At 42.6% G+C, this 27,914-nt stretch overlaps 1 protein-coding gene across 1 annotated transcript; it reads right to left on the minus strand.

The window, feature by feature from the left end:
- Positions 1-231: 231 nt before the first annotated feature.
- Positions 232-26,652, minus strand: LOC111604272 (dopamine receptor 2). The gene is given in 5 exon segments (XM_023322270.2): positions 232-1,176; positions 8,953-9,034; positions 9,100-10,642; positions 25,915-26,255; positions 26,617-26,652. Coding segments are annotated over 3 exon segments (2,433 nt in total). The 5' UTR covers positions 10,506-10,642; positions 25,915-26,255; positions 26,617-26,652.
- Positions 26,653-27,914: the final 1,262 nt, after the last annotated feature.

Consider the following 27,914-nt stretch of genomic DNA (forward strand, 5'->3'; position numbering starts at 1 on the left):
AGATGAGCTGAAATTTACAAGATGCACAACGCAAAGAACTTAGGACATTGTTTATATAATCTATTCATGGAAGAGCTAAGATATGACGGTAAACGTTTAACTACTTATGCAATAAACTAAAAACACGTATTCGCCCTATAAGAGACACCGAGATCGTCAAGTTATTAGCTCAATAGACATGTATAACTATGCGGATCTTATCACTAATATGGTTAAGTGCTCTAGTCGAGCTTACTTTATCGAAGTGCTCGAGGAACTCGAGCCCATGCCCGCCTGGTATTCCAGCTGCGGCGTCGTCTGCACCAGAGCCATTCCCACGCTCTCGCTGTCGCTATCGTCCTCGCTCTCCGGTACTTCGTCCGCATCATCCACATCCTCCAGAGTTGTGATCTGACTCTGAACGCTCTGGCGCAGCTCCAACGCCGCGTGCTTTGCCTCAGTCGGCGACTGCGCAGCCTCCATTAGCGATGGCGCCGAGCTGGCCGCCATGCCAGTTGCGCCCGTTGGTGAGCTGAGCGATGGGTTGGAGTCGCGCAAGCGCTTGATGCCCATCATGGGCAACGGCAGGGGCATAAAGGAGACATGATGACCCGAGCCCGACGAGTGTGATGTGCCCATTACGCTGGGCGTCAAAGCGAAGCTGGTGTGCTTCGTAGCTGGTGCAACTGTTGGGGTGTTGGCCGCGGATGCGGATGCGGATTTTATACCGCCGTCACCCAAAGTGGCATCCAGCAGCAGCGACGTCGGCCCCGAAGCTAGCGTCAGCGTGGACATCGATGTGGGTCTGCAGCTGCCAGTGCCCAGATGCAACGAGCTGGCCGAAGCAGCCGCCGCCGGTGGCGCTGTAATTGTGACAATCTTTTTGGCTGCGCTGTTCACCGCCGACGTCGAGTTGTAGTCGCCCCGCAACTGCATGCCCGAGCTGCGGCGCCGGGAGCGATGGTGGTGCCGGTGAAAGCTCTGGCAGCGCGTGCATGAGCGCTGTGAAGATGAGGGCGTGGCTGCCGTCGATGAATGGTATTGATGAGAGTTGCGGGCGCCGGCGCCGCAGTTGCTGCTGCCGCTACAAGTGCTGCAGCTGCTGGGCTGACGTCACATGAGGTTGCGGTCCAGCTGGTTGACAGAGTGGTAGCCAAAGGATGTTGAGGCGGCCACCATAGCAGCAGCAACATGACACTGTGCGAGCAAAGCACACGTGAGCAAAGAGAAAGGAAAAGGTAGAAAACGTGATATCAGTCTCGTGTAGTCAAATTTCAATTTGGGCATTTTACATACAATTTTCAGGCAGTGTTTCGTGTTTGTGGTGTGTGTGTCTGTCTGTTTATGTAGGCATGGCAAAAACAATTTGCCTTTAAGCATCGCAACAGCGGCAACAAAGATGTTCAACAACAACAATGACAGCAGTTCGAAAATGTTGCGGGTTTGCTTTCAGTTTTTATGTGCACTTCGGTGCTTTTTTCGTGTGCAGTAAAAGTCAAAGCGAAATGCATGATTGAAAAACAACAACAACAACAACAATAACAACAATGTGAACAATAGCAGCAAAATAAAACAAAGGATATAGCAATGCAACATAATAAAAGAAAAGCGTTTTATTTATTTTTTTGTTTTTTTTTTTGTTTGGCAACAGCCACAGCCACAGCCACAGCCGGAGCAGCTGTAGCCATAGCTGTGTTCGTAGCATCCAGTTGGGGGCTGCTTCCATACAACACAAAGAAAAAACACAATTTCCGAATATTAGCTGCAACATCAACATTTTAGCCCATATGCCGAGCCACGGACGAGAACCCAATTTCAATTTCATAAGCAAACTGCTCTTGTGGTTGCTTGTGGTGCACGTGTTCGTGTGGTGTGATTCCCACCGTGCTGAAGTCCTAACTGTGTGGCTTTTGTGTATTCTGTAGGCGTTGTACACAATTTCTTCTTTTTTGATAATAGATTGAACTTTCAATGCAATTACAAGCAATTGTGACCCTTTCTAATCTTCCATTTGTTCTAAGCTACTTTGATTACGTATACGCAGCGTGTTGCTCGAGCTCCTATGTGAAATATCCGGGCTAAGCATTTGCAGCACACACAGCATCAATTAGTCAACGTATAAAAGTGGGGCTACCTCAAAATGTTTTATTTTCGATTTCCAAACGAAATGGCCTCAAAGCACCCACAAAGTCCACAATAAATCATCATTTTATTTAACGATCATTATTACTGTGAGCAGACATTATGACCATGCAGTTCCACCTGCAAAGAGGCCATGCGGTTACACACCAAATTGTGTGGTTTTTTGTGTATTCCTTGTGAGTTGCAGACAGCAGTTTGTGCTCGCTTCGAGCTGGCTGCAATCACAAGCAATTGTGGCACTTTCTAATATCCGTTTTTACGTAAGCCACTTTGATTGCGCATACGCCCTGTATTACCGGCCCTAGGGCATTGCTTCAAATGGGTTTCTATGTGAACTACTTGCTAATTTAAAGCCAACTCAATGGAATAAAATACATATGCATATATAGAAATATATATATACATGTATATATATACATATATATTCTTATATTATTTTCCATTTAAACTTTTGGGCTTCTTAGAACACAAAATCCATAATAAGTAATCATCGTATTGATTGAAAGAATGGGCACAATGGCCAGACACTTTTGTAGGCAAATAAGCCATGTGGTTTATTGGACGTACGTGTGGTGCATTGTGTGTGTGCCAGCAAATTGAGTGGCTTTGGTATAGCTTTTGTGTATTTCTTGGAAATTTCGTGTTGCACTTTGTTAATTTTTCAGGCTGAAATTGATTTTCGATGCAATTAAATTGTGGCACTTTCTCATCTCCGGCTTATTGTGAACGACTTCGATTACGCATACGCAACGCGTTGCTTGGCCTTAGACAGTGTCACGCCTCAAAAGGCTGCTACAATAAAACTCAACTTTTGGCAATTTGATGTAAACGAGCAGAGCAAATATTAACAATATTTTGATTAAAGCATCGAAAGCATTTTCCTATAAAGCAATTAAAAATATTCAAAACGCACGCGAATTTTCGCATTTTATTTCTTTTTAAGTTTATTGCCAAGAGCAGAACAATCGCGTTATCTAAAGGGCGTGCCTGACTCTCAGATATAGGCGTGCCTCGGGTTAAAGGTCATTCAACTCTTGTGGTCGTAAAAACGATTTCTTTTTCGCGTCGAAATTAGTCACAGCCACGCCCTTTTCTTGTAATTTATTACTTTGTACTCTATTCGGCAGCAGACAGGATACAGGCCAGGATCAAGCTGCCAGTTATTCGGGCAGCAAATACCAGAGAGTGCAAAAGTTTCGGACATTGCAAGCATAGAGGACTGGAAAAAATTTCGTGTCAAAAATGCTCTGACTATAGAGTTATCCTGTAAATGGAGTCCTTTCAAAATACACTTAAAAAATAAAAATAAATAATAAAAAAGGAACAACTGAGTACAACAAGTGTCTATATAGGGGCTAACTGGCTTCAGGTCTTCTTTCACTCAGTCTGAGCAAGTGTCTATGCCCGTCTGGCACGTATGTAGTACAGGGTATTAGGCAGGGAGTAGGCCAAGAGTTTTTGGCTTTGTTACCCACCGCCAAGCGGCGTGGTTGCGGCCGCTTTTGGCGACTCTGTCACATAATTATAAACGTTAATTTCACGTTCACAGTCCATTAGGGATAATTGATGTTTTTGCAACATTTGTGGTAAATTACATTTTGATGTCCTGCCACGCAAGGGGACCGCACCGAGCCGAAAACAAGAACAAAACGAACAAAATACCAAAAACAAAAAAATTCTCTGCACTAACTGGCGACAAAATGTCGCCGGGCACGAATTCGCTTTAATTTAACCGTCATTTTGTGAAGCGGTCACGAATTTATTTGATTGATTGTTTTAATAATATTTTGGCTTTGGTTATTGGCAACAAAGCGCTGTCAATAATTAATGCAATTAGCAGCGCTTAGCATAGCAGCTCGAGAGGAATGCGTGTAACAGTGAGTACATGATAATTGCCTGCCACAAGGACGACCTTGTCTCTGTTCGGCCTCTACTCGAAGGCGCCAAAGCGTAGCAGCTCCGTTGTTGGCCCCGGTCGCAGGCTGGCCAAAGAATTTTTCTGCAAACATTTAGAATTACAATTACATATTATTTGTGCAATAAACGACAATTCCAAGTTCAAAGCAATGTGTGTGGATGCGTGTGTGTGTGTGTATACCTGTGTGTAAGTGTTTATATGTGAGATATGTCTGTGTCGGTGTGCGCTGTTTGTGTGCCTACGCACAATCATGTGGCCAACCCATTATGTCCCAAAGGTAAGCCCACAATTCACAATGCAAATCCATTGCCCATTTAGGAGGCCACCTGATTCATTATGTTGGCCATTTTGCAAACACACTGAAACAATTATTTGTATTACCAACTTAACTTGAAGTATATTTGCTAAAATATATTCAGAAATATATCCTAATTGAAGTGTAAATACAATTGAACTCATATACCCTGCGGAAATCCTTTCCATATATACATATCGCTTCTTGCCTTGAAGTATGAATACTATATAAAAGAATCGACGACTTTTATAAGTAGTTAGAGCAGTTGAGGACACGTATCTGGCCATCTCGATTCAGCCTAGAAGCCATTCAATCAAGTTTTGTTTCCTTGTTTATCTTCACAAATATGAAATTCACTCAGTATTTTCTCAGAGTGTAACAAGCGCACAGCAAGCCCTAAAGCTGGACCCAATCAGACTGTGTCGGGGCGTGTCTGTGTGTAAGTGTGTGGTGTATAGGTGTGTGTGTGTGTGTGTGTGTTTGGCAACGACTCAGTGGACAAATCTAACAACAGACAGAACAGCAGTCAAACAGCAGAAAATGTCAATGAAGTTAATTTTCAGGAGACACACTCACAGCCCCACACAGCCAAGCACGCCCACACGCACTCAGCTTGCGGTTGACCGCAATGGGCTTGATGTTAGAGGACAGCGACCCAACAGTGGACCAGAGACAACGCAGGGCTTAAGCAGGAAATAACGGTATTCAGGCTACCAAACTGCACAGCGGACCCCGAATTAAGTCCTGCACAACAGGCAAACTGAATAAAATCAACACGCACACATACACACACACACACACACTAAGGCACATAAACACCCTCGCATAGGCGCCACTTAACGGAACCCATCTTCATTTATCGTCTGTCTGGCAAATGGCCAACGGAAGTTAACTCATTTACCGCTAATTTCAGCCATTACCGGAAGTTGTGCAGTGTTTTGTTCAAGTGTCCACCATCGCAGCTCGGCTTAAACAGCTCGCCACACACTTGCAATATGTTAGCCCCAACCTTCTGGCGCAACTATAAACAATGAGGGCTTAAAGCAATTGAAATGATGCACGTCAAAGCCATTAAAATGCATATTAAAAATACTTTTTATATTACTTTGTAAACCTGTGTTTGCATCCGTTTTAATTGCTATATTTGCTTGTCCAATATTTCATGTAATATTTCAAACATAATTTTTTCGGCTCACTTTTTCATTAAGAGTTTGTAACTAGAACTGTTTTGGGGCATCCACAGTTTTTTAGCATCCAATTAATTTCAACAAACGGGGCTTCAGGCACTATCGCTTGTTGAAAGCCCACAATGGCCGCTATCAAATAATCCATATGCAGCAACAAATTGATGCCTCAATGCTTTTAATTGTTCGTTTGTTCGGACTTAAACCACTTTTTATTACAGCAAATTCCTTAAATTCAGTATAATTTAAAGCAAGCACACCTGTGCTTATCGGCTGCTAATGTCTTTCAGAGTAATATTTCTTATGCTAACAGAGGTTTGAAGACATTTAAGTCTTATTTATAGCCATTGATTCTGCGAGAAGCCGCAGCAGATCAGCAGATTAAAAGGCATGTTTGTAGTTCAAATAAGCTGAAATGTTCGCTTTTTTATTAACATATTGAAACAGGCTGAATTCGATATGCTCTTATGTGCCTCCGGTAGTTTTTAAGTGCCCGGGCCCCAGAAACTCAGCTGCTACTTTCGTGACCCTTTTCAACAAAGCGCTCACAACAATACAAATACAATTGGACGAAAGTAAAGGGAATTGGTTTTGGAGGTAATTGATATCATGTTAGCCACCCGATAGCCCAAGACTAAAATGGAAACAATGAGACACATCGAGTTCGCTCCCAACGGGCATTCGTGTAGTTACTATTGAGAGCTGTAAATAACATTTTCATCATTATATTATATAAAACATTTGTGCATATGTGTGTGTGTGTGCGTCTGATGATTGTTGAAAATTGGTTTGGAAATTTAGAGTGCTAAAAGTATTTATGGTTAGCTTGATAGCATTTCCAGAATGTCGGAAGCTGTGCTGTGCGAGTTGATTTCCAAATATGGCCAGACACACTTGTCGATGCTTGCGGATGCGTGTGTGTGGGTGGTGGGTGGTGGGTGGTGGTAATGTGGACTTCGTGTGGTGTGTGGCACAAGAGCCAAGTCAAAAGGCCAACAAGTAACAGTGGCAACAATAACAACAACAAATTTCAAAGTAAACACACAAAAAACAACATGTATATACTTATACTTACAGTGAGTGAGAGAGGGGGAGAGAGACGGGCAAAATGGAAGGAAGAGAGAGAGAGAGACAAAGGTTGAAACTTAAGTTTAAATCAGAAAACAACAATATAAACTGCGGGTACAGTGGGTGTCTGTGTGTCTCTGTGTGTCCCTGTGTGTGTGTACTCCTCTTTATGTAGATTTGTGGTGAACGATTGGTAAAAGCAATATTAACAACAACAACAACAAAGACAGCAACAGCAACAGCAACAATAACTAAAACGCAGCAAATACAAGTTGTCCTTGTCTTGTTCAAGTTTATGTAACCAGAGAGATTTTTGTATAATTTATATCTTCCGTCTACTCGAACAACCAAAAGCAGTGCGAACACGGCGTATACTTAATATTGCAGTTCTTTACTTGCCGAGGTGTCTGTCGTGTCTTAGATGTTTCGGTTGCGGGGCATTAAATATAACATCAAGTGCTGAAAAAGTTCAACTTTCTTGCGCAGTAAATTGAATAACAACAACAACAGCAGCAGCCATGCCAAAGGGAATTGTACAAACAGAGGCATTAAGCCATCGGTAAGGACTGGACACAACTCGGTTGTAGTCCGCATGAAGAATGGGCGGGTGATGTGCGAATACACACCATGTGTGTATGAGTGTGAGTGTGTGTCAGATCGTGGGTTCAGGTGCAGTACATTCAACACGTGGAATCACAGTTCATTTTGTGTTTTCTTTTCTCTTTTCGCCCCGGTAAAAAATAAAACAGAAAAAATGGAAACATACAACAATGTCACAGGCGAGCGAACGAACACAACAGGCGCATCACGAGTGAAACATTTATATAGTGACAAAGAGCGTTAAAGACACAGATAGACAGAGAGAGCGAGAGCGAGAGAGAGAGAGAGGGACAGTGTGCAGCTTAGGGCAACAAGGTGCAATGTGTGTTCTCACCACGAATGTTGTTGATATGTAGGCAGCCCTTAGCATAGTTGATTGTGCATGACTTTAAAGAGGCGCCACGAGACGAACACGAAAACAACACATAGTAGTTAGACAAGTCGCTTACCTTGCCGTCGACTGGCAAACTTAACTGTTGGGGCAGCTCCTCAATCAAGGCGAGCGAGCTGCCTAATCTAAGCTAAACTATATATAAGTCTGCTCGCAGGAATTGTGTCGCACGTGCTGAATGCCGTGCAGCGAGCAAGTTGAGTAGCAGCGTCGAGTCGCAAATCTCTGTAAGAACACCACCAGAATCATAATCAGCAGCAGCATTAGCAAACTATGTAGCCACGCCCACTGGCCTTGGTAAGCTCCCTTCGATTTGTGGAGCTGCCGGAATGCTTGAGTTCCCCGATGTGAACCAAGCAATGTTTCAACTGATGCATCTGCTTTATGCACATATTGAATTTACTTTCGATTTGCTCAAGAAATTGTGAGTGAGTTATTCAAAATAAAAAAAAGCTGCAAAACTTTCCAATTGAAATCAAATTGTGCAAATATGTTTGCAATTGAATTTAAGAACATTTAGTAAAAACTGGAATCGAAAATGGAGAAAAATATTAAATGCGGAAATGTTATTTGCTCTAGTGCATGGCAGGTGTGGCAAGCAGAGACACAGCTTGTGGGAAACTCCTGCTAGTCGCTGGTCTGGAGCTGTATCAAATTTTATTGTTCGTAGTTATAATCTCTACACGAAAATAGTTTTAAGCTCTTAAAAATGTACTCCTGCTGATTGCCATCATTCAATAAAGGGAAACGGATTTGCTGAGTGCAGTGACTTCAGGATTTCGCTGATGCTGACCCAATTCAAGCACAGCTCAGAGAGACATTAAAAAATTATTCATTAAAATGGCAACAAGCTCAGAAGGGTGCGTGGGCGGCAGCAGGCGCAGTTGCCGATGACGTTGACTGATGCGCCGCGCTGTTTATTTATGCTGAATTATGAGGAAGTGGGGCAGCTCCAAAACTCTGAGTGTGCTGTCCTATCTAGCAGATATGTGTGAATGCTAATGGCAACTGCCTGGGGGAAGGTGAGGGGCGAGAACGGTTAGCGGCAGAGCAAGGTTAAAACTCGTTGCGTTTTTATCTTCCTATCATATTCATTAAATTTGCAAATTAATTTTGTCGTTCGTTGAGTTTCGTTTTTTGGAGCATACCAAAGTAGATACGAAAAGTAAGAAACGCTGTCATCACGTGCATAATTCATAAACAGTTTTTGGCGCCCATAAAACGAACACGAAATGTTGATGAAATAAGAAATATGTCTGTCAATAAGATTCCCCATGGAATTGAGGTGGAGCCTGATAGAACTGGTCGCTTTTGTGCAGTGGCGCCGGTGCATGACCAAAACAGAGTCCGCTCCAGGGACTGGACAACAACTTACCTGTGACTTGGAGCGCATTGTGGGCTGATATTTGCGGCGTATCTTGCGAGGACAGCACATGCACAGGAGTCGCACAAAAGCTCTGCAAGGAAGCCAAACAAGATTAGACTCGTGACGCGCCTTGGGGTTGCGCTGCTGGTGACGTACCTGCGAAAGTCTCTGCTCCAACAGGCATAGATTACGGGATTCATGCAGGAGTTGATCCAGCCCAGCCATGTCACAATTGCCGAAACAATCTCCTCGTGCTCAATGCACTCGATGCAGAAGCCAGACAATAGATTCACTACAAAAAACGGCAGCCAGCACACAATGAACACCCCCATCACAATGCCCAGTGTCTTGGCCGCTTTCTTCTCTTTGGCAAACTTGGCCAGCTTCCGTGAAAGCGAAAAGTTCTTGCCCATGTGTCGATGTCTCGCCAGCCCGTTGTTGTGCAGCGCAGATAGCGGCTCGTCGTCCGGCTCCTCGGGCGTGGATGTCGTTGTGCCGCCGCTGTGGTTATGATGGTGGTGCGAGTGGGAGTGCGAATGGCTGAGGGAGCCGCCACCACCGCCACCGCTTGAGACTTGATGTGTATTGGGCGCCGGATCTCGTGTGGTGCCGCCACGATGAATCCGCAGGGTCAACTGTAGTTCTCCGGATGCCATCAACACCTGCTTGGTTCCGATCTTCAGGGAGCGCGTCTGGATGACTGCCGCGCGGTAGATGCGACAGTAAGTGAAGACCATCACCAGCAGTGGCAGATAAAAGGATATGGTGGATGAGAAGACCAAATAGCCCAGATGCTCGGTAAAGGTGCACTTGTAGGCGGGCATCTCGCCGTCCCGGGCGGCCCGCCACCAAACAATGGCTGGAAAGCTGATTGCACTCGAGCAAATCCAAACAGCCGCAATCAGCCCAGCGGCGCGCTTTACAGTCATCCGCATGGGGTAGCTAAAGGGATCCGTAATAGCCCAGTAGCGATCCAACGAGATTACGCACAAGTTTAGTATCGAAGCCGTGCTGAAGAGCACGTCCAGTGAGCGCCAAATGTCGCACCAGTCAGTGCCAAAGAACCATGTGTTCTCCAGCACCTCGTATAGCGCCGAGAACGGCATCACCACCAGCCCCACCAGGCAGTCGGCCACAGCCAGGCTCGTGATGAAATAGTTGGTGGCCGTGTGTAGGTAGCGCTCTCTGATGACAGCCAGGATGACCAGTGAGTTTCCGAAAACCGTGGCAAAGGAGAAGAGAAAGAGAAAGGCCAGCAGGCCAACACGATCGTTCGGCAGCGCCTCCAGAAAGTCGGCCAGATCCGGCTCCAGGGTAGGCTCGCTGGGCACACCGCTTGTAGTATTCGCAGTCAACGGTGGCTCCGTGCTGGTTGGCGCCGCATTGAAGCCATTGAAGTAGTAGAAGACATCCTCTGAGATGTTGTAACTGTTGTAAAAGACCGGAGCACGCGTCTGATTGAGAACATCGCCACGCAATAGCGCCAGCACGGGCTCCACTACTCCATCCGCTTCCGGTGCCGCCAGCTGGCGAGGCTCAACATTGCCCACAGCCGTGGCCATGGTGTCGGCAGCAGTCTAATTCAAAAGCGCTGCTGCTGACTTAATACCCAATTCCAGTTCCTGTTCCATATCCTGCTCCATTTCCGCCCTCTGAAGTCTACGCCAGCCAGGCAAATTAATCTGTCTCATTTTTACGCCTGCAAATAGAAGACATACGTGCAACGTTACTGGAGCTCGAATACTGACAATAAATAAAGCAGATTCTTTAAAACTTTTGCTTAATAAAATATATTGCTGCCAACTTGCAGCTGATTTCCAATTTGAGTATCATTCGGCCTGCAATGGATGCTGTTTGTAATGGCAATTTAATTCAATTAAATTGTTGACTCACATCCGTCGCAGGTAATCACAGCTAACAAATTTTGTAAGCACAAAAGCTAAACAAACACATTAATTAAAGAAATTGTCGCGTCTGTTATTTTAGGACATCTTTCGTGAGATGCCTTCAAAACGCTACCGTCAGATAGAACACTGGAGTCTTTCGGCGCTTCCGTTACAGCGCCTGGTGTCACCTGCTCTGCGCAAGGAGCACAATTAATTTACATACACAGCGACCATTTGGGGCCGGGACGTACATATAAACAAATTAAATTACATTTCAAGTGCCAAAAAGGACAGGAAGTTGCGCATGAGGCGTGATGTAGCCACCCAATAGTCCCGCAGCGTTCGGCGACGGAAGTCAATAATTGCTCAGCATTTAACCAAGAGCTGCTACTCCCAGCGCGAGTTGTTTGCCCAACTCAGCTGATTGCCCTCATTTCACACTGCTGAGTAAATCGTTTAAATAAAGCCACCAGAAAGTTGTGTCAAAAGGTACGAAAGGTAGCATAGCCGACTCGACGTAAACGGAATTCGTGAAGAGCTCTTGTCAATCAAGTCGTGGCGCCTTTGTAGAAACCAAACCATATATATTCCAAATATAATCGCACTCGACAGATAAATAATCAAGTACGTAACTTATCCCATCGATTACAACTACTGAATAAAGTCGCACCTGAACCTGAATACAAATATATTAAGTGAACGAAGTAGTTAAGAAACAAGTTCGAATCCTCTTTACTTAAACTCTAAGCCTGAGCAGCAGCAGGGACACAAGTAGCGCATCACTTGCTGGCTCTAAGCAAACGGACAGAGCAACTGCTGAACTGCTGACAATATGATTGAAATTGAGTGAATATTCGGTTGACTGACGATTGGATTTGGGGTTCGATTCGCTTCGTATTCATTGAACTGCTAGCAGCGTGTGGGTTGCCTGCCCACGCCAACTGCCTCTGGGCAGTTCGAATATGTCTTGCATTTTAAACGACCTGTGGCTGAGCCGAGGCATTTGTTAGTTTTTGTTTAGCCGCCTTTGTCACATCTGTCTGGCTGTCAGCTGCTTGTGCCAGCTATTCATTGCATGTCTGCGTGTGATTATCACCTGCCAGTCTAAGGCCATGGCGATAAGGCGATGCTGGCAAGCCAAATGTAGCCACATACCTTGGCTTCATTTACCTTCCAAGCAGCCGCCCAGTCAGCCAGAGTTTTGCTCCTCATTTCCGGCGGATTCGCGTCGCCTGTATGCCATAAATTTTCCTGCCTGCTGCCTGCCTGCTTGCTTGCTGTCGTTGGCTTATCTGTCCCACCACCCCAAGTCGCTACCAGCAAGTGCTGCTAGCGTTATGCTTGCTTTCTTCTCAGCAGCCGCAACAGCAGCGCCTTGCGCTCGTATTTTGTCAGTTTTTCTGCTGTTTAGTACAATTTCCTGGCGCATTTCTCACGCAGAAGGACCAAAAAAAATGTTGCGCACATTTTTTTACTTACGATGAGCATGATGAGGCCGTTGATGTGCAGTAAGTCAAAATGTGAGCCTAGTGGATCCCTGCATGCCCAAAAGTGTTGACTCTTCAAGTAGCCCAGCCTCCGACCCAAGAAACTTACTCAAAGAACGAAGCACAAAAACACGCAACCACATGAAATACCACAGTAAAGAGAAAAGCAAAAACCAGTTGAAAGTCCGGAATAAAAGCAAATTCATATGGCGTGCGTACATGACCGACCCCTACATAACTGTCTCTGTGTGCGTGTGTCTGTGTGTGTGGACCTAACTGAGTGGATATGCCGGAGTCGTGCAGCATCGCCTGGTGGACGACTGACTGGCTGGAGGCGGGCAAGGCACAGAAATTTAATTGAAACAACCTTAAAGCTGACCTCCACTTGGCACAATGCCAAATCCGACCCTTTCACCAATGGTGCCCATGCAAATGACGTCGGCAACGGCAGCAATTTGTATATGGACCAGACCCAGACCCAGACCCATGCGCCCATTTCTGTATCTCTCTGCGGGCCTGAAAAAGGCGCCCAAACAGTTAAGTCATTGAATAGCCGAATGAAAGTTAACTGAACGCCTGCCAGCACCCAGTCTTAAGCACTGATTGCGAACCATTTTGTTCACACTTCTGTTCGGTATTACAATTTAGTTATCAAGTGCGAGTGTCCTTAGCAATTGAAGGCTATCAGAAGACGACGTTAATTGGCCTTTAATAACACGTCGTGAAAGCTACTTAGATCGAATGTTTGGTAAACTTTATTATCGTATATGGGCCAACTTTTTTCCCAGTTTACAATTTGAAAGCAAACAAGTCTCGCAACAAGGCGTCTTTTCCTAATTGACTTAAAATAAATAGAGCTTTGAAACTTGTAAAATTCTTTGAATTTATTAGGGAAGAATATGAAATAATTGACCTTGTCAAGAAGTAATGAGAAAAAGCTTATTACAAAAAGTTTTGACTTGTGGATTAAATTCTAGTAAAAAATTAAAGAGAAAAAAGCTTCAGAAAATTGATTTTCTCCGACGTAAAATGGTTTCAAGCTACTTGAAGCAAAATACCATATTTCCTTAGATCTAGAAAATGTATACGATTTCTCAGAAAAAAAGACAACAGGATGCAGCAGAATAAGTCAAACGAAATCAAATACCGTACCCGAATGCCAATTTACTTAACAATAGAAGACTTTACATATGTAGTAAATGTACTGCTTATTGATAAAGCGTTGCTTTAAATGATATACAAAGGAAATAAGTAACATTTGTTATAGAAATTTAAAAATAAATATTTGCAAATAAGCTCGGTATATTAAATGAGTCCTAAGAGCTTAGGTGGGGGGGTTTTCTTTTAATTATGGAAAACAAAGCCAATTTCCAATTGAAATCGATGGAGCAAAGTGTCATTTCGGCTGTGGGGCCAGAGCCATTGCCAGGCCTAAATTGTAAAATGTAAAAACAATCTGTAAATTCAAATGTGGCGACAAGCAACAAATGGCTTTTAGCTAGTCAGCTGCCATTACTTGTGCCTGTTCCTCGTGTTGGCCATTTGTCGAATTTTCAGTGAATTGTAATTACATGGAAGGAAAGCGATTTCACTAGCGCCTGTCGCACGAATGTGCCTTCAATTTACAACGTTTCAGTTGCTGTTTTCGTTTTCTTTTTCGTTGTTCTGTTATTTTAATGGAACTCAAAGCAGCACGCTGACAGCACGTCGACAACTATCTGTGAATGAACGCTTGCGGGGCCTGAATAAGGTAGTGAATAAGCTATTTTTATGGCCAAGTCTAGCGAGTGTCAAGGACTGGCTCCGTAGATATTATCAGGCTGTGCCATAGTGCCATAGATTTTCATGGCATGCCTCCATAAATGCTTCAAACGTCCTTTTTGGCTGTTGAATTTTCGATGCGAGTACATACATTAATTTTATGCACTATCATTGAATTGGAATCGTTAGCCGAGAGGCAAACGAAGTGCTCACGGAATATTGACATTGAACAACCTTTTCCCGTGCGAGTCTCCCATGCAAATTGCCTAGGCGTACGTTATGTGAGAGGACTGTTATCAGTGCCTATCAGCGTCACCCACTCAGTGTTGTACGATAAATCTTGGCTTAAATCTTTCAAATTGCTCCCCAAGCGTTTTTAAGTAAACACACAAATGTCAGGCGAGCGAAAGCAAGCGCTCTTCGAGCCGTGTCGAAAGCAAGCGCAATGGCAATGGCATTGGCAATGGCCAATGCGAATGGTAAAGGCGAAAGCAAAGGCAAAGGCAAAGGTAAAGGCAAAGGCAAAGGCAAAGGCAATGGCAAAGGCAATGGCAACGGCAACGGTGTTCAAATCTTACCAATCTTTATGTGAGTCGAGCACTCAAACACGGACTCGAAAGAGTCGGTAAGGCACTAAAATGTCAGTAAATATGTATTTCGAGTCGACTAGCTGAGCTCTGTCTACAAATGGAATTTAATCACGCGTGCGTCGAGCTATCCACACAATCTGATATTTGTTTTATTTTCGCCTTTGCAAGCTGTCCCTTTTCTGATTTGATAATGCGGTGGCGGCGCTGGCGTTGGTCCCTGGCGGTATCATGCTCAGCGCTGCTTAATTATGTCACAAATATTTACACCAAAAACCGAATGGCAGGACCTTTTGGGCCTTTAGTGTCATGGCACGCAAGGAATCCAGTGAAAACAAACAAATGGCAATGGCAACAACAACAGCAGCAGCAGAGCAGCCGCTAAAGAAATCAACAATACAGCTAAAATCAAATTAAATGAGGCTAACTCCAGCCCAACAAGCGGAAGCACTGAGCAACTCGCATTTTTACAGCAATCAAGGACAAATAAGGACGCAGCAGCAGCAGCGACCAGAACAACTGATGGTTTTACTAAAGTGGATTCCGCGATAATGGGAGACATTAATTTTGGCCATAAACCGATGCGATTTGTTCTGCTTCTTCCATTGCTAGAGCGTCTTTTTGGACTACCCTTCGAGGCCAAAAGACTTTAAAATGCAGCGAAAACCTAATACAGCCAAATTAGTTATCGTTTGTCCTTTGGCACTAATGCAAGCTAAGCTCATCTGTCCGTTACAGGGTGTCGGCTAGTCGAGCTGATGAATGGAAGTGATCTCATTTCTGAGATTTTTCCGGGCTTTGCACTTTTCCATTGTCCATTGTTGTTTTGCGCTTGCGTGTCATACCTTTGGCATGCTCAAAGTTATTGACAACCTTAGTCGGGTAAACACTGGGATACAGGAAAGCACAGGCTCGCGCTCATGCGGGGACACATTTAGTGCGCTTGTCACGCAATGAATAATGATTGGACAGAAAAACAAAAACAACAACGACAACGGGTCGAGGTAGCTGCCACGCATCGCAATCAACGTCCCCCGCCTGTCATTGGCCCAATCGAGCGTCCGTTAAGTGGCATATTGCTCATACGACATGTTGTCCCCACACAAACAAACATTCGCAGTCACAGACGTCACCAAGGACGCCTCCCCTGAGAGTGCCGTGTTTAATAATTAAATACTGTTGTTAATTCGAAGAGTGAAGTGCGAACGTTCAAGCTGCTGGCTGTCAGATAACAGCATCTGACACGAACTGTGCAAAAAGCGTCCTGTTCAACCCACTGAAGTAAGCATAGATTGTGCAATTGAATTTCAGAGTCGGATAAGTTTATCGTAGGCTTCGTGTAGCTAGCTGCTTGCAGTCTACAAATTCATTTTCTATTGACTTGGCCAAATAAAAGTCATACTAGTGAATATTTCAATTAAATTTAGATTTTGGGTTAAGATGGGTCAGACGCAGCACAGCAAATTATTCCAGCTGTTAAATAAAAACAATATTTTAAGCTCTATACTGCACTCTGCGCTTGTTATCACAATTCGATACTTTGATTAGATAAAAAATGTATTTTTCGGCGCACATAACTCAAGCATTTGAGTCCCGAATGTTACTTAACTTATCATTCATGTTTGGCAAACCCTTTTGGCCCAAAGTCTGGCTGAGCATTTGGTCCCATATGTAAGAGCTACACCCAATTATTATTATTATTATTATTATTATTATTATTATTATTGTTCACAAGTTCAGCTTACATGTCTGGCTGCTGCGCGTAAGGTAAAACGCAAATAGCTCTTTTCATCTGTGCCCTGTGTGATTCAGGCAACAGTCGCTTTCCGCTTCACTGAACCACGCACTGCTGTCAGGTGGATTCATCCACTGTATACATATATATATATATATATATATATATATATATATATATATATATATATACATAGAATCGAAGTATTCTTTGGCTTTGCCCTGCTTTGCTTTCATTTGGGAAACGCACGCACGCATTTCATTTGAAGTCCGGAGGGCATACATATTTAAAGTTTAGTTTTTGATGAGTTCGCATATGTTTTATTAGCAGCGTGCCAAGTAGTTGCTTGGCCCCAATTTCCAAGTTGGCGTTAATAAACGCAAGGGCAATAAGTTAAAGTGTTTCGCATCATTTGCGTTCTGGCAACGTTTCTGATTATGAACTTCCACTTTAATACTTCCACAGCAAATTTTTGAGTTTGCTAGAAAATAAATTCCAGTCACATGCTTAGCAAAAATATCTGCCTGTCATCTAATATGATAACAACTCAGTGTATGAATATGCTATTATCGAGGGTATACGACGTGCAGATGCTCTCTACTTAATTGTTTCTTAAATTATCTCAATTTGTGCATCAGCTTCGAGCTACTCAAACTTCAATAGCTGTCGACAGATTTGCCCCCAAAAGGCTTAAGCTTAAATGATATATATTCAAGACTTATGGTTTCAAAAGTCTGATGTCTACAGTCTACTCCCAGTACCTTCGTATGTACAGGGTATTCAAATATATATTTTCTTGGAAAATTGAAGAAAATGAAGAGAAACTGGGCGCCATGTACGAGCATGAGTAAATTACAAATTGGCCCCAGCTTCCAAGCCGTTTCCTCCGGCAGCTTAGCACGTGTGAACGACATAACTCCATTGCGAAACAATTCAACTAGCAGAGAAAATAATTTTGATATAATGACAAGCTGACAAAGTCACGTCTCAGAGAATAGCAGGCAAATTCATCAGCGAGCCAATATTTACCCAGGTCCCAGACACCAGAGGAGCAGCAGCAGCAGCATCACCACCAGAAACAAAAGACGAAACCACCAGTAAAATACCCCAGGCGATTCCACATAGAACATTAACGTCGTCGACTCCAAGCAAACGGACGGCGGCCAGCGGCCAGCGGCCAACGTTCAACAAAGGTCAAAGTCGTGGCAGAAGACGCTGACGAGTCGAAAGACAAAGATTGGGACGTCGCTTATTGACGAGCTCTAATGATGTCGCAAAATGGCCACTTATATATTTTTATTAGTAATATGCCTATATCTATTTTGATTACATCGTTGTGCGAAAACAATTTTCCGTGGTAAAATTTATGTTCATGTAGAAATAGCGTATACGTCATGTGTGCGTGCCTCGCCTGATGACTAATATGATTTACACAGCAAATGCCATGGCTAAAATCTTTGCTACATCGATTTACTCCACACGCAAGTCTTGGCCATATAATGTAACAGCCAGAATGCAGTCGACCAGACCTGGCCATTTGCCCACAATCTCTTAGGCCAAGTTTATCGTTGCCGTTTTTATTCTTTTGTTTCTTGTTGTTTTCAATTGTGAAATTCTGTGACAGCTGAACAGAGTGAGAAACTGAAATGGTTGAGTTGAGCTTGATTCCCCACATGTGTGTGTTGGGGATTTTGGGGCTTTCGAGTGACATTCCAATCAACTGCATATTAGCATGTTGAAATGGGCCAACATGCAACTCATTTTCGTGCCTCACTTGCCACATGACCCGAGTGCCCCAATGCCTGAATGCCTGCACTTGATTAAAGTTTCACTTATCGCACTTGCCGCAGCTGCTGTGGCTGCTATTACTTCCGGTTGCTGTTTTCTTGCACACAATTTTATGGCTAATTAACACACGAAATTAACCTTAAAAGGCAATATGGCACGAAGTGCAGTCGTTGCACTCGCGCTTGATGTTCTGTATAATAAGAGGGAGTTACTGGCAGATAACTTCGCTCGAATTGCTTAGCTGTCAGGTGGCAAAAGCAAATTCTTATTTCAGGCTAATTGGTTAAGGAAACACATCACGCGTAAATGGGTCTACAAACACACACACACACACACACACACACCAAATTGAATACACATGCACAGACACGGAAACGGGCAGTTGAATGCCAGCAAAAGGGGGCGGCGCACAAAGGCAGACTACGTTTTTGGTATTTCTTTTCGCATTCCCGTTTTGCTGGCTACAAATAAAAAAAGGAGCCCGGCAAGCAAAATATTATTTGTGGCTTGATGTTTTATGCCAACTCAGGCGCTTTATTAATGCTAAAAATTCTTCCGCAGAAGCGTATGCAAGTCCAAACACGAACGAAATATTTCAAGGAAAAGCAAACAAACAAAAACAAGAATACAAACACAATATTCAAAACAGCTCGAGACGCCGCAGAAATTTACAAAACCAAATGCAGGTCATAAAAAACATCGCTGGTCAAAAAGGTGCAAATTAGAAATATAAATAGACGGACAAAAGTGCTGGCAGAGCCCGTGGAGCACAAAACCAGCAACGCAAGTTTCAATTCAAAGTCATACGACTGCGCCATACACTGTAATGGGGCAATAAAATGTAAGGGAAACGTTTCTTTCATTTCGAAACAAAGCATTTTAATTAGCTATAAAATATCTTCAAGACTAATTGCCACCACAAAGTAAATATGCATTAGGCGAGCACAACGAATATGCTGCTTTTCGCTCGGTCGCATAGGGTATAAAAAAGGCATAACCAGCAAAAAAAACGCTTGCTGAGCCTATTTGCGATCATGAAAATATGAATTTAATTTCAGTGCCATAATTTGCTGTAAAAAACATAATTTACCCAGCGAACAGCGTGCGCCGCCAGGCAGCCAAATGCCAAATGTAAAATCCTTGCCACAAAGTAATGAATTCAAATACCTGTGCGTTGCGTCGCGCCGTGAGTTCAGCCGCCATGCGGGCGCCCCGCTGGCGGCAGAGCCTAAATGTGTAAGCCACATACACCCACAAACGCCCACCTACACATACACACACACAAAGTGAGAGAGAGCCAGTGACACACACCAGAAGCGTCAGGTAAGCAAGCGGCTAGAGCTGTTTACTCTTCCTGCAGCCGTTACTTGTGGATTGTCACTCAAATCTGTCGTTTTACCCGGCAGCGGGTTGCCTTGCGGCTTGTTGGAAATTAAGAGGGCGTGGCCGAGGGAGGTGAAGCAGGTTTGCTGCAAAATTGTATTTACGACAGCAATTTTGAGCGATTTGTGTTTAACAGCTCTGCGTGGGTGCCTCTGTGTGTGCCTGTGTGTGCCTATGGGTGTGTGTGTATGTGTGTGTGTGTCATTCATTATTTTCAATTTTTCAATTCAGAAACTTTCTGCAGCCACTGTTGAATGCGTCTGGATGTAGCTGTCCCTTGCCTCAGCCAATTTTTGTAAATATTCAAATTTATTATGATTTTCATTTAATTTTTTTTCGCGTTGCTCACACTTCAGCCAAGCCTCCATCGCCTCCTTTGCCACGGCGCAGGACATGGCTCAAGTAGAGTTTTAAACTTGTGCAGGAGCCGACTCGTATTGGATTGGCTTGGCGCAGGAGCCACTTCGAATATTACATGTCAATTCGTTTAATTTCTTTCGGTTTTTTGTAACCGCCCGCATTTGTTGCTGTCACAAAGTTTGTTTGCTGCTGTGCCAGTGGCCCAGTTCAGGTCTGGCGCCCGACATAAAGTCAATTAGCGCAATTGAACTGCAAATTCGTGGAAATGCGAAAGTTTCCAAATTATTTATTGGCCTCGCAACGGCGCAATGGCGACAGCATAAGCCGCCCAAATTGTTAAGTGCCGGCGCGTGCTGGGATTTAGTGACAAAATATTGAAGCGTGTCTGGGATCAGATCAGCTGCTTTCCATTCGAAATTTCACGGTTAAGTTTCAAAGAACCCCGCGAGGATATCTCAGCATCTATGCATAAGCAAAAACGTTATTCAAATGCATTATTTATGATTTATCCATGTTATATCTGAAGCCACATTCAATTGAAATTCGATGGCTACAATGATTAAACGTTTTCGATCTGTGGCCTCTGTGGCCGCTGTGGCAGCTTTGTATGTATGTTACTCCGTGTATGTGGTTATCAGCTTGCTTTGGCAAAGTAACAAAGCAAACACATATCTCTGGCTTCAATCCTTTTGGCCAGATGCCCATAAAAAATTGTTTCATTAATCATTTCCAACCGACAGCAGCAACCGCTGCAGCACCACCACCACAGCTGACTCTGGCAAGGCGCTTTGTTGTAGCTCATGCGACCTACCAACCTGTCATAAGTTATTAACAAGACGAGCCTGAAGCCAACCAGCCAGCCCACATACGGCAAGGCAATTCACAAAGTGCTGCCACGCGCCTCGCCAAGACCCCACCTGGGCTGGGTTTCGGGTCTTGTAAGGGTAATACTTTTGGCTTCACTTACATTTGCAGTTGTAAGCTGGAAAAATTTCAAGTTCGCTGCATTTTATGTTATGGTTAGAACGTCGACGGCTCTGTCATACCCCAAATTATGACCACTCGGACACAATTTACTGGCACTGTGCCAAGGACGCTGACGTAGCCCTTGTGCCTGACAGTTCATTGGAATTTTCATTAGTGTTACAAGTGTGCCGCCATTGAGACGGCAATGACGGCCAACGCTGCCAACCGACGCGACGCGACGCAGACTGTGGTGACCTTTCATGAAATCCAACGGACACACGCACCTAACAGCAGCAGCCGAAGCCGACGGACCGTCCTCTTCATACTGCTGTCAGATTTCTCAAGTAGCCATTGCATATTTGCTCAAGCAGAAGGTTGACTTGAGGCCGAGCCGAATAATTATTGAAAAAATTCGATACTTTACAATTATTACCAATAAAAAACAAAGCGATTTTCGAACAGCTCTTTAAAGGAATAAAAAAATTTTTAATTTCTCTTTTTATGCATTTTTCTTCGAAACGATTTTCAATTCATTTTATGGAAAACGCTTTATTTACTATTAAACCTATTAAGCCTATTAAACCTTGGGCTGTCTAAACGAAGAGTAGCTCGCAAGTGAAGGTCTTCAGATTAGTTTGTTTTGCTGATGGGCTGTCAGACAAAGGAGGCTTTAAAGCTTTGTTTGCTTGTCAACTGAACGGCTTTAAGCACATTTTTGTAGATTTAAGTGCGAGCTCATTGAACATTTGCATAATCGATTTAGCAAAATTTCGACATGAATTCCATCATTTATTTATGAGACATTTCACATTTTATGTGATTGTTTAAAAAGTAGAGTAAAGAGAAAATTGTTTGACATATTATGAACATTTTGCCAAATTTGAAACAGTTTGTGGCATCAACTCTTGGCCACTCAGCCCCACCCCACTGTGACTCTGGCGGTAATGGTTGAAACATTTTAAGTGCCTCACTGCTTGCCTGCCACACACACGCAACTTGGTCAAACATTGTTGCATTGTCGATAGTTGTTGCTGTTGCTGTTGCTGTTGCTGTTATCGTTATTGTTGCTGTGGTAATTGCACTTGCGTTGCTTTATGAGCGGCACAGTCGTAAAACATTATGTACATCATGTTGATACTTAAATGTGTCCTGCTTCCTGATGAGGGCCCGATTTTTGACTACCAGCTCGAACAATTTAGTGCTTAATGCTTGGGCTTTGCATGCTGTGTTCATGCTCTGTCTCGCTCTCGCTCTCTCTGTCTATCTCTCTCTCTCTCTCTGTGTTTGTTTTTGATTTAAGCTATGCAACTGATTTTAGAAATTGTTTTGAATTGCATCGCTTGTTAGTCAAGCTTTCGGTAGTTAGTTTTGTGTTTCGTTCAAGTGGAAAACAAAAGGCACATGCGGCATACAGGTTGTGCACACACACACACACACACACAGTGATATATGAGAGGAAATGTGTAGTTGATGTTTGCCTTTCATTGTTCTAAAACGGCGCCTACTGTTAAAAGTGTAAACTGAACTGAATTGGAATCGCATTTAACGCTTAAAACAATGCAACAAAAATAAATTGTGACGTTTGCTGCGCCCAAGAGTGTGTGTGTGTGTTTGTGTGTATTTTGAATAGGCATGTAACCCACTCATTATTTTTGGGCCCTGAGCTCGGCAGGCCTGTGCGCAAACAATTACTTCTGTGACAAATGGATTTCCTTTTGTTTTATTGAAAACATGTTCAGCCTATGCTCACTCCCTCCCTCTCTCTCTCTCTCTCTCTGGCTCTCCACACATACCACATGTTGGCTGGCAAACTATTTCAATTACAGATGTGCAGCCATGGAGACCACCACAGAACACGGCAGTTTCCAGTTCACCTGCCCACCTTGCCCCACTCACTGCTGCTCGCCTCTTTACACATTTGTATTGCGGCCGCAGCAGGCACAACTTATTCCAATAACAAGCGAATGTCTTGACAAGTGTGAGAGTGTGCGCGCTTGTGTGTGTGTGTGTGTGTGTGTGTCTTTGTTTGTTTGAGCATGTATGCGTGAACTGAGGCATTTGCCTTTGCACCAGTATTGAAATATTTATATGCAAATAAATAGTTTAGCGAGCTCTCTGCTTTGGTTGCGTTGTCGTTCGTAAAACACACGCACCTTCGTACACACATCGTGGAGGGACAAAGCTGGAGAAGGGGGCGTGCCAAAAGCTAAGTCGTAAAACACACGTTTACACACACTATCGGATACAGCGTACAGCACAGAGCTGATATACAGCTCTTTAGGCTGGGGTATTATTATGCGTTAATTGTGTGTGGCCTTTGATTGTTAATCTATTCTACTACGCGCACTAATACCCTGTAAGTAGGGAGAAGTATGGATGAAGACGGGACGGGACTTGGCAGATGCCAAGCTGCACATATATTCTAGCTGAAAACTAGTGTCTGACTTCTGTGTTCCCTATCTGTAGCTGGAACTGAATCTACACCCCGCCCTAAGGTATATCTGGTGCTAGCCGACTGCTTATTATTGTGTCTATGGCTGCTGTACGCACGGCTTTAATGGCGCGCAAGATAAGAAATTGTATAGGTCATGTGTTGTGGGAAAATATTACTTGGTAATTAGATTTAATTAGTTGGCGTTTTAGAAACCTTCTCATGTGCGTGCCTTCTAACTGAATCAGAAAATCAATAAAAGCTTAATGATTCAGCAACCACATTAGTGCAGCTCCGCAAATAACATAAGCAACATAAACGATTTTCTATTTCTGGAATTTTCTCTATTAATTGAATAGCTTGAAGTAAGCTACTTAAATGCCAAGCGTTTCCTCACAACAACGGCCTGAAAGTGGCTAATGTACATCTGTTTGATTAAATTCCATTTATTGAATAAACTTCACTGGAATTCCAAATATTTTGCATGTGCGCAAAGGTAAATTACGACAAAGCCATTCCTTTCCTATATCAAATATTAAATACACTTACTTTGGAGTGTTCTTATATTTTTGAATAATAAAGCTATTCGAATTGCTTTGATTTGCAGCTCAGGTTCTAAAATTTGGCTATTTCTCTTAGCAAAAAAGTTTGGACTAATACTTTCAATTTAGCATAACAAAGCTTACTTTCTTTAAGCATTTAATTAAATGGAAATAAAATGGTCTGCCAGCAACCAACTCTCAATAAAATATTTTTCACTACTAAGAGCAAATATTCAACAAGTTTCCACGAAAAGCCTGCAAGGCCAATGAAAACTAAGTTTACATACAACTCAAATATATATGTTTTAGTAATAATAAAATACATTTTGCATTTAGGAAATCAATAAGCAAAAATAATTTTAAGCTTTTTAGCTTTTTAAAAGTTGTCAATTTTAAATTAAAAATTTATTTTCTTCTTTAATTCTTAACCGTGTTAACATGAGATAACTATTATTTATATATATATATATATATATATTTTTTTTTATTTTTTTTTATTACGCAGATAGTTATTTTAGTGCCACTGCTGAGTAGAAAATTTATTCGAGTCATGCAACACTGGTCAACTTGCTCAAAGAAGATTCACAGAGGATGACAGAAATGAACAAGTTTATTTACTTTAAATATCCAACTGACGTATGAATCTTTAATATTTATTTTAGGTTTTTATCTTATTTTGCAAAGTTCGCAAATCCTTAATAATATTTTATTTAACAATCACAAATCTGGATTTTGTATCGAATTAAATAATGAATTTGTAATAATGCATTTAACTGGCTTTTAGTCACATGAATCGCGCACAGGAAAAACCATTTAGCCGAATAATATTGTGTAAAATTTGCATTCGCATCTGAGGTAAATATGGGCTATGTGCGCATACATAAATATTTCGCATGAACATAGTTATTCTGTTGACTTTCATTACCTTGCGCAAATAGAGAGAAAGTCATTAAAAATTTTAATGAAGAAACTTTTTTCTTTTGTTTCCGGCTTCGTCATCGTCATCATCGTCATCATCTTCAACGGCGTTGTCATTGTCGCCATCGCTTTAATTTTCTATTTAAATTTTGTTTTGTCTGTAGCTTTTCGCTACATGCTCGCATATTGTTAATAACAATCAAGGCAAACCAAGCCGAGCCAAGCCAAGCCAAGCGAAGCCAAGGCAATTCAAGCTAAGCAGTCTCTACAGACTACTGTCGCGAGCCCTGGTGCTGCTCGTCGCTTCTTGCCTGGCGCCTTGTTTATGATTTATTAGAACGATAAAATGATTAAATTAAAATTGATTTAAATAATAAGGAAGTGAGGCAGCGCTGGCAAACAGCACGCAGATGCTGCAAGCGACAACTAGCAGCACTTCACCTGACAGCCAACGGAGGCACCAGAGGCGGCGTCCGGTTCTTGCTTTCGAGCCGCGATAGCTTGTCTGCTATTTGAAAGAAATTTATTTCTGTCAATGCCAAAAGTTAGCCCAGGGCCAGGGCGCAACGTTTGCTTGGCTGGCGCCCCGGTCAACACCAAGAGTGAAAACTTACTAATTTATGCTAAATAGTCAACAAGGCAGGCGTCTAGAGCCATTGCCGTCGTACGACATGGCGTATGATTAACCTAAATGTTATACTTGTCGTAGACCTGACGTCTGTCCGGTTGCCCAACGTCGTTTTACATTTCAAATGGAAAAACTACAAAATAAAAAAATCGCTAAAGGCATTTGTTTGCTTTTCTTTTTTCCTGGAAAAAAGGCCCTCGGTCCCATTGCGTCCTCGTTGTTTGTTTGTTTGTTTATTTGGCCCATTCAAAAGGCCAACTAATTTGCTGAGCAATAACACTGGCCCCAAACAGCAGGCCATATTTCGTTAACTTTCTGCAAACTATTTCCCAAATTAATACAGCTTAATTTGCAAAGGCAGGCCACCAACATGTTTCCTAATTAATGGCGTCGATTTCTAAAAAAAGCTCGATCGAGCTAGCTAACTATAGCTAGGTAAGCTGCTTTCGAAACATGCTGAAAAATAAGCCAATATTCATTTCACACACTTATAGCTCACCTCTTGAGTAAGCTGCGGCTTCACTGTCGTGGGTGTCTCAGGGGCTGCACAGCTGCAGCTCCTGTTCGCGTTCCCGTCGAATGCAATTTCTCGTTTCACTGCCTGCAGCTTGTTGATGTTGTTGTGGTTGTATCTGTTGCTGTTGCTGTTGCTGCTGTTGTGCCTGTTGTTGGTTTCGTTGGTATTTTCGGGTAATTTTTCTTATATATTGCTTGGCATCCTGTCGCCTGGTGCTCGTGTGGTGCTATTTACTCGCGTTGCGCTCCAAATTGAATTTCACTTGGCTAATATATTAGCATGATTAATCGCTTAACGAAGCAGTCTCTGTTCCGCGGTGTCCTCTGCACAGAATCCACACGGGATGAGCATTAAGTGAAATATAATTAACTTGTTTCTTTTAAGTAGTTTGCAATGAGTTTTTTTTAATTGCTCTCTTAATTGGTTTAAAACTTTTTGAATTATTCAATTATTTAGAGAGTTTTTTAATCAGATCCAAACGTATATGTATACATACTAACTAAAACTTCTATACTTATAAGAAATAGTGTTAAGAGAACTGTTGAGGTAAAGTAACTCGAAAATTCCAAAATTCATTTAGCAAATCATTGTTTTAATAAATATATTGTATTTAAAAAAAAAAACAATAAAATCTTAACTATCATATAATCTTACGGGCTAAATGATTCTAATGATGTTGTTTACCTTGAGTTTTATTTTGTATAATTCGTAAGCTCTTCCTCTTTTGTGAAATATTTTGTTTTATTAAATAAATATATTAAACAACACAAAAAAACAAAAATATTTGTTGTTAGCTTTTTAAAAATATTTAAAATTTAATTTAATTTTATTTAATTGACACTTTTTTCACAAAATAAATATATTTAATTAACTGCTGTCTAATTAAGTGTAGCGAACTTTGTTTTATTAGTTTTGTTTGTTCATTGCGCTGAGGCGAAGACGTTCACAAATATTTGGCAATCGCGTTCGAATGAGCAATGCGTTCCGAACGTCACTGATGTAACTAACGCGAGGGAATAACTTCAAAAACAACGCGAAACTTGGCAAGCGGCAGCAGCGGCGACGACAGGACGTGCCACGACAACGACTAACGGTGCCGACAGCAGCGTAGCCAACGACAAACAGCGACGGTGTTCGGCTTCGTGCTTGGCACTGAATGACGAGCCCAAACACTTGCTGGCATTTAAGAACCTCAAATCGTGGCGCGCAACCAAACACGAGGACGATGATGGCCGTTCAGCTTGCAAGAAGCTACCATTGCCCAGCTCGTGCGGCACTCACACACACATATACATATACACACACATATTCATTGCAGCGGCCCACTGTTCGATTTGGTTAGCACACTTTTGTGCGCTGCGCTCGGCTCCAGCGCGCGCGCCGGCATAGCATACAGCTGACGAATTGGCGCCAAAACCGAACTAGGCAATGCGCAGTCGTGAAACTGTTATACACTTGATGCAGCCGATGCGTAGCACAGTTGACTCCAGGTCCGTTTCAGCGCTGCACTGAGCTTTCTACTACAAATATAACATGATAAGGAAATTAACTAAATTAATTAAAAATTGTTAAAAAACCACTGGAAAATTTATATTTTATTTAATTAATATTTAGAAAATAACAAACATCTAGCTAAATAAAAATTGTGTATTAAACAAAACTTAAGCAAGCAATTCTCAAATATTTCTATATTTCATATTAATCCAGAGTCTGGTTTAAGACAGAAAATTTGTCCACTACAATGATTGAAAGCTATTAATCAGAAGCCAATTTCAGTTGATGCGTTATACACTTTTTTTGCGTACCTCAGCAGGCAACAGGTGCTGAGCCAATTTAAGGCAAAACTGTACTGCGTATCTATACATAATGCACTATAGATTGGCAGGCTGGCGGCGATAATCAGTGGAGATTGATTGATGGCTATTATTTTGAAAGACGTTGCTTCAATAGCTGAACTGACACACGTCTCAGCATTAAAGTAA

The sequence above is a fragment of the Drosophila hydei genome, unplaced genomic scaffold (assembly GCF_003285905.1).
Source record: "Drosophila hydei strain 15085-1641.00,03,60 unplaced genomic scaffold, DhydRS2 tig00008121-arrow-pilon, whole genome shotgun sequence".
In the NCBI taxonomy this organism is placed as follows: domain Eukaryota; kingdom Metazoa; phylum Arthropoda; class Insecta; order Diptera; family Drosophilidae; genus Drosophila; species Drosophila hydei.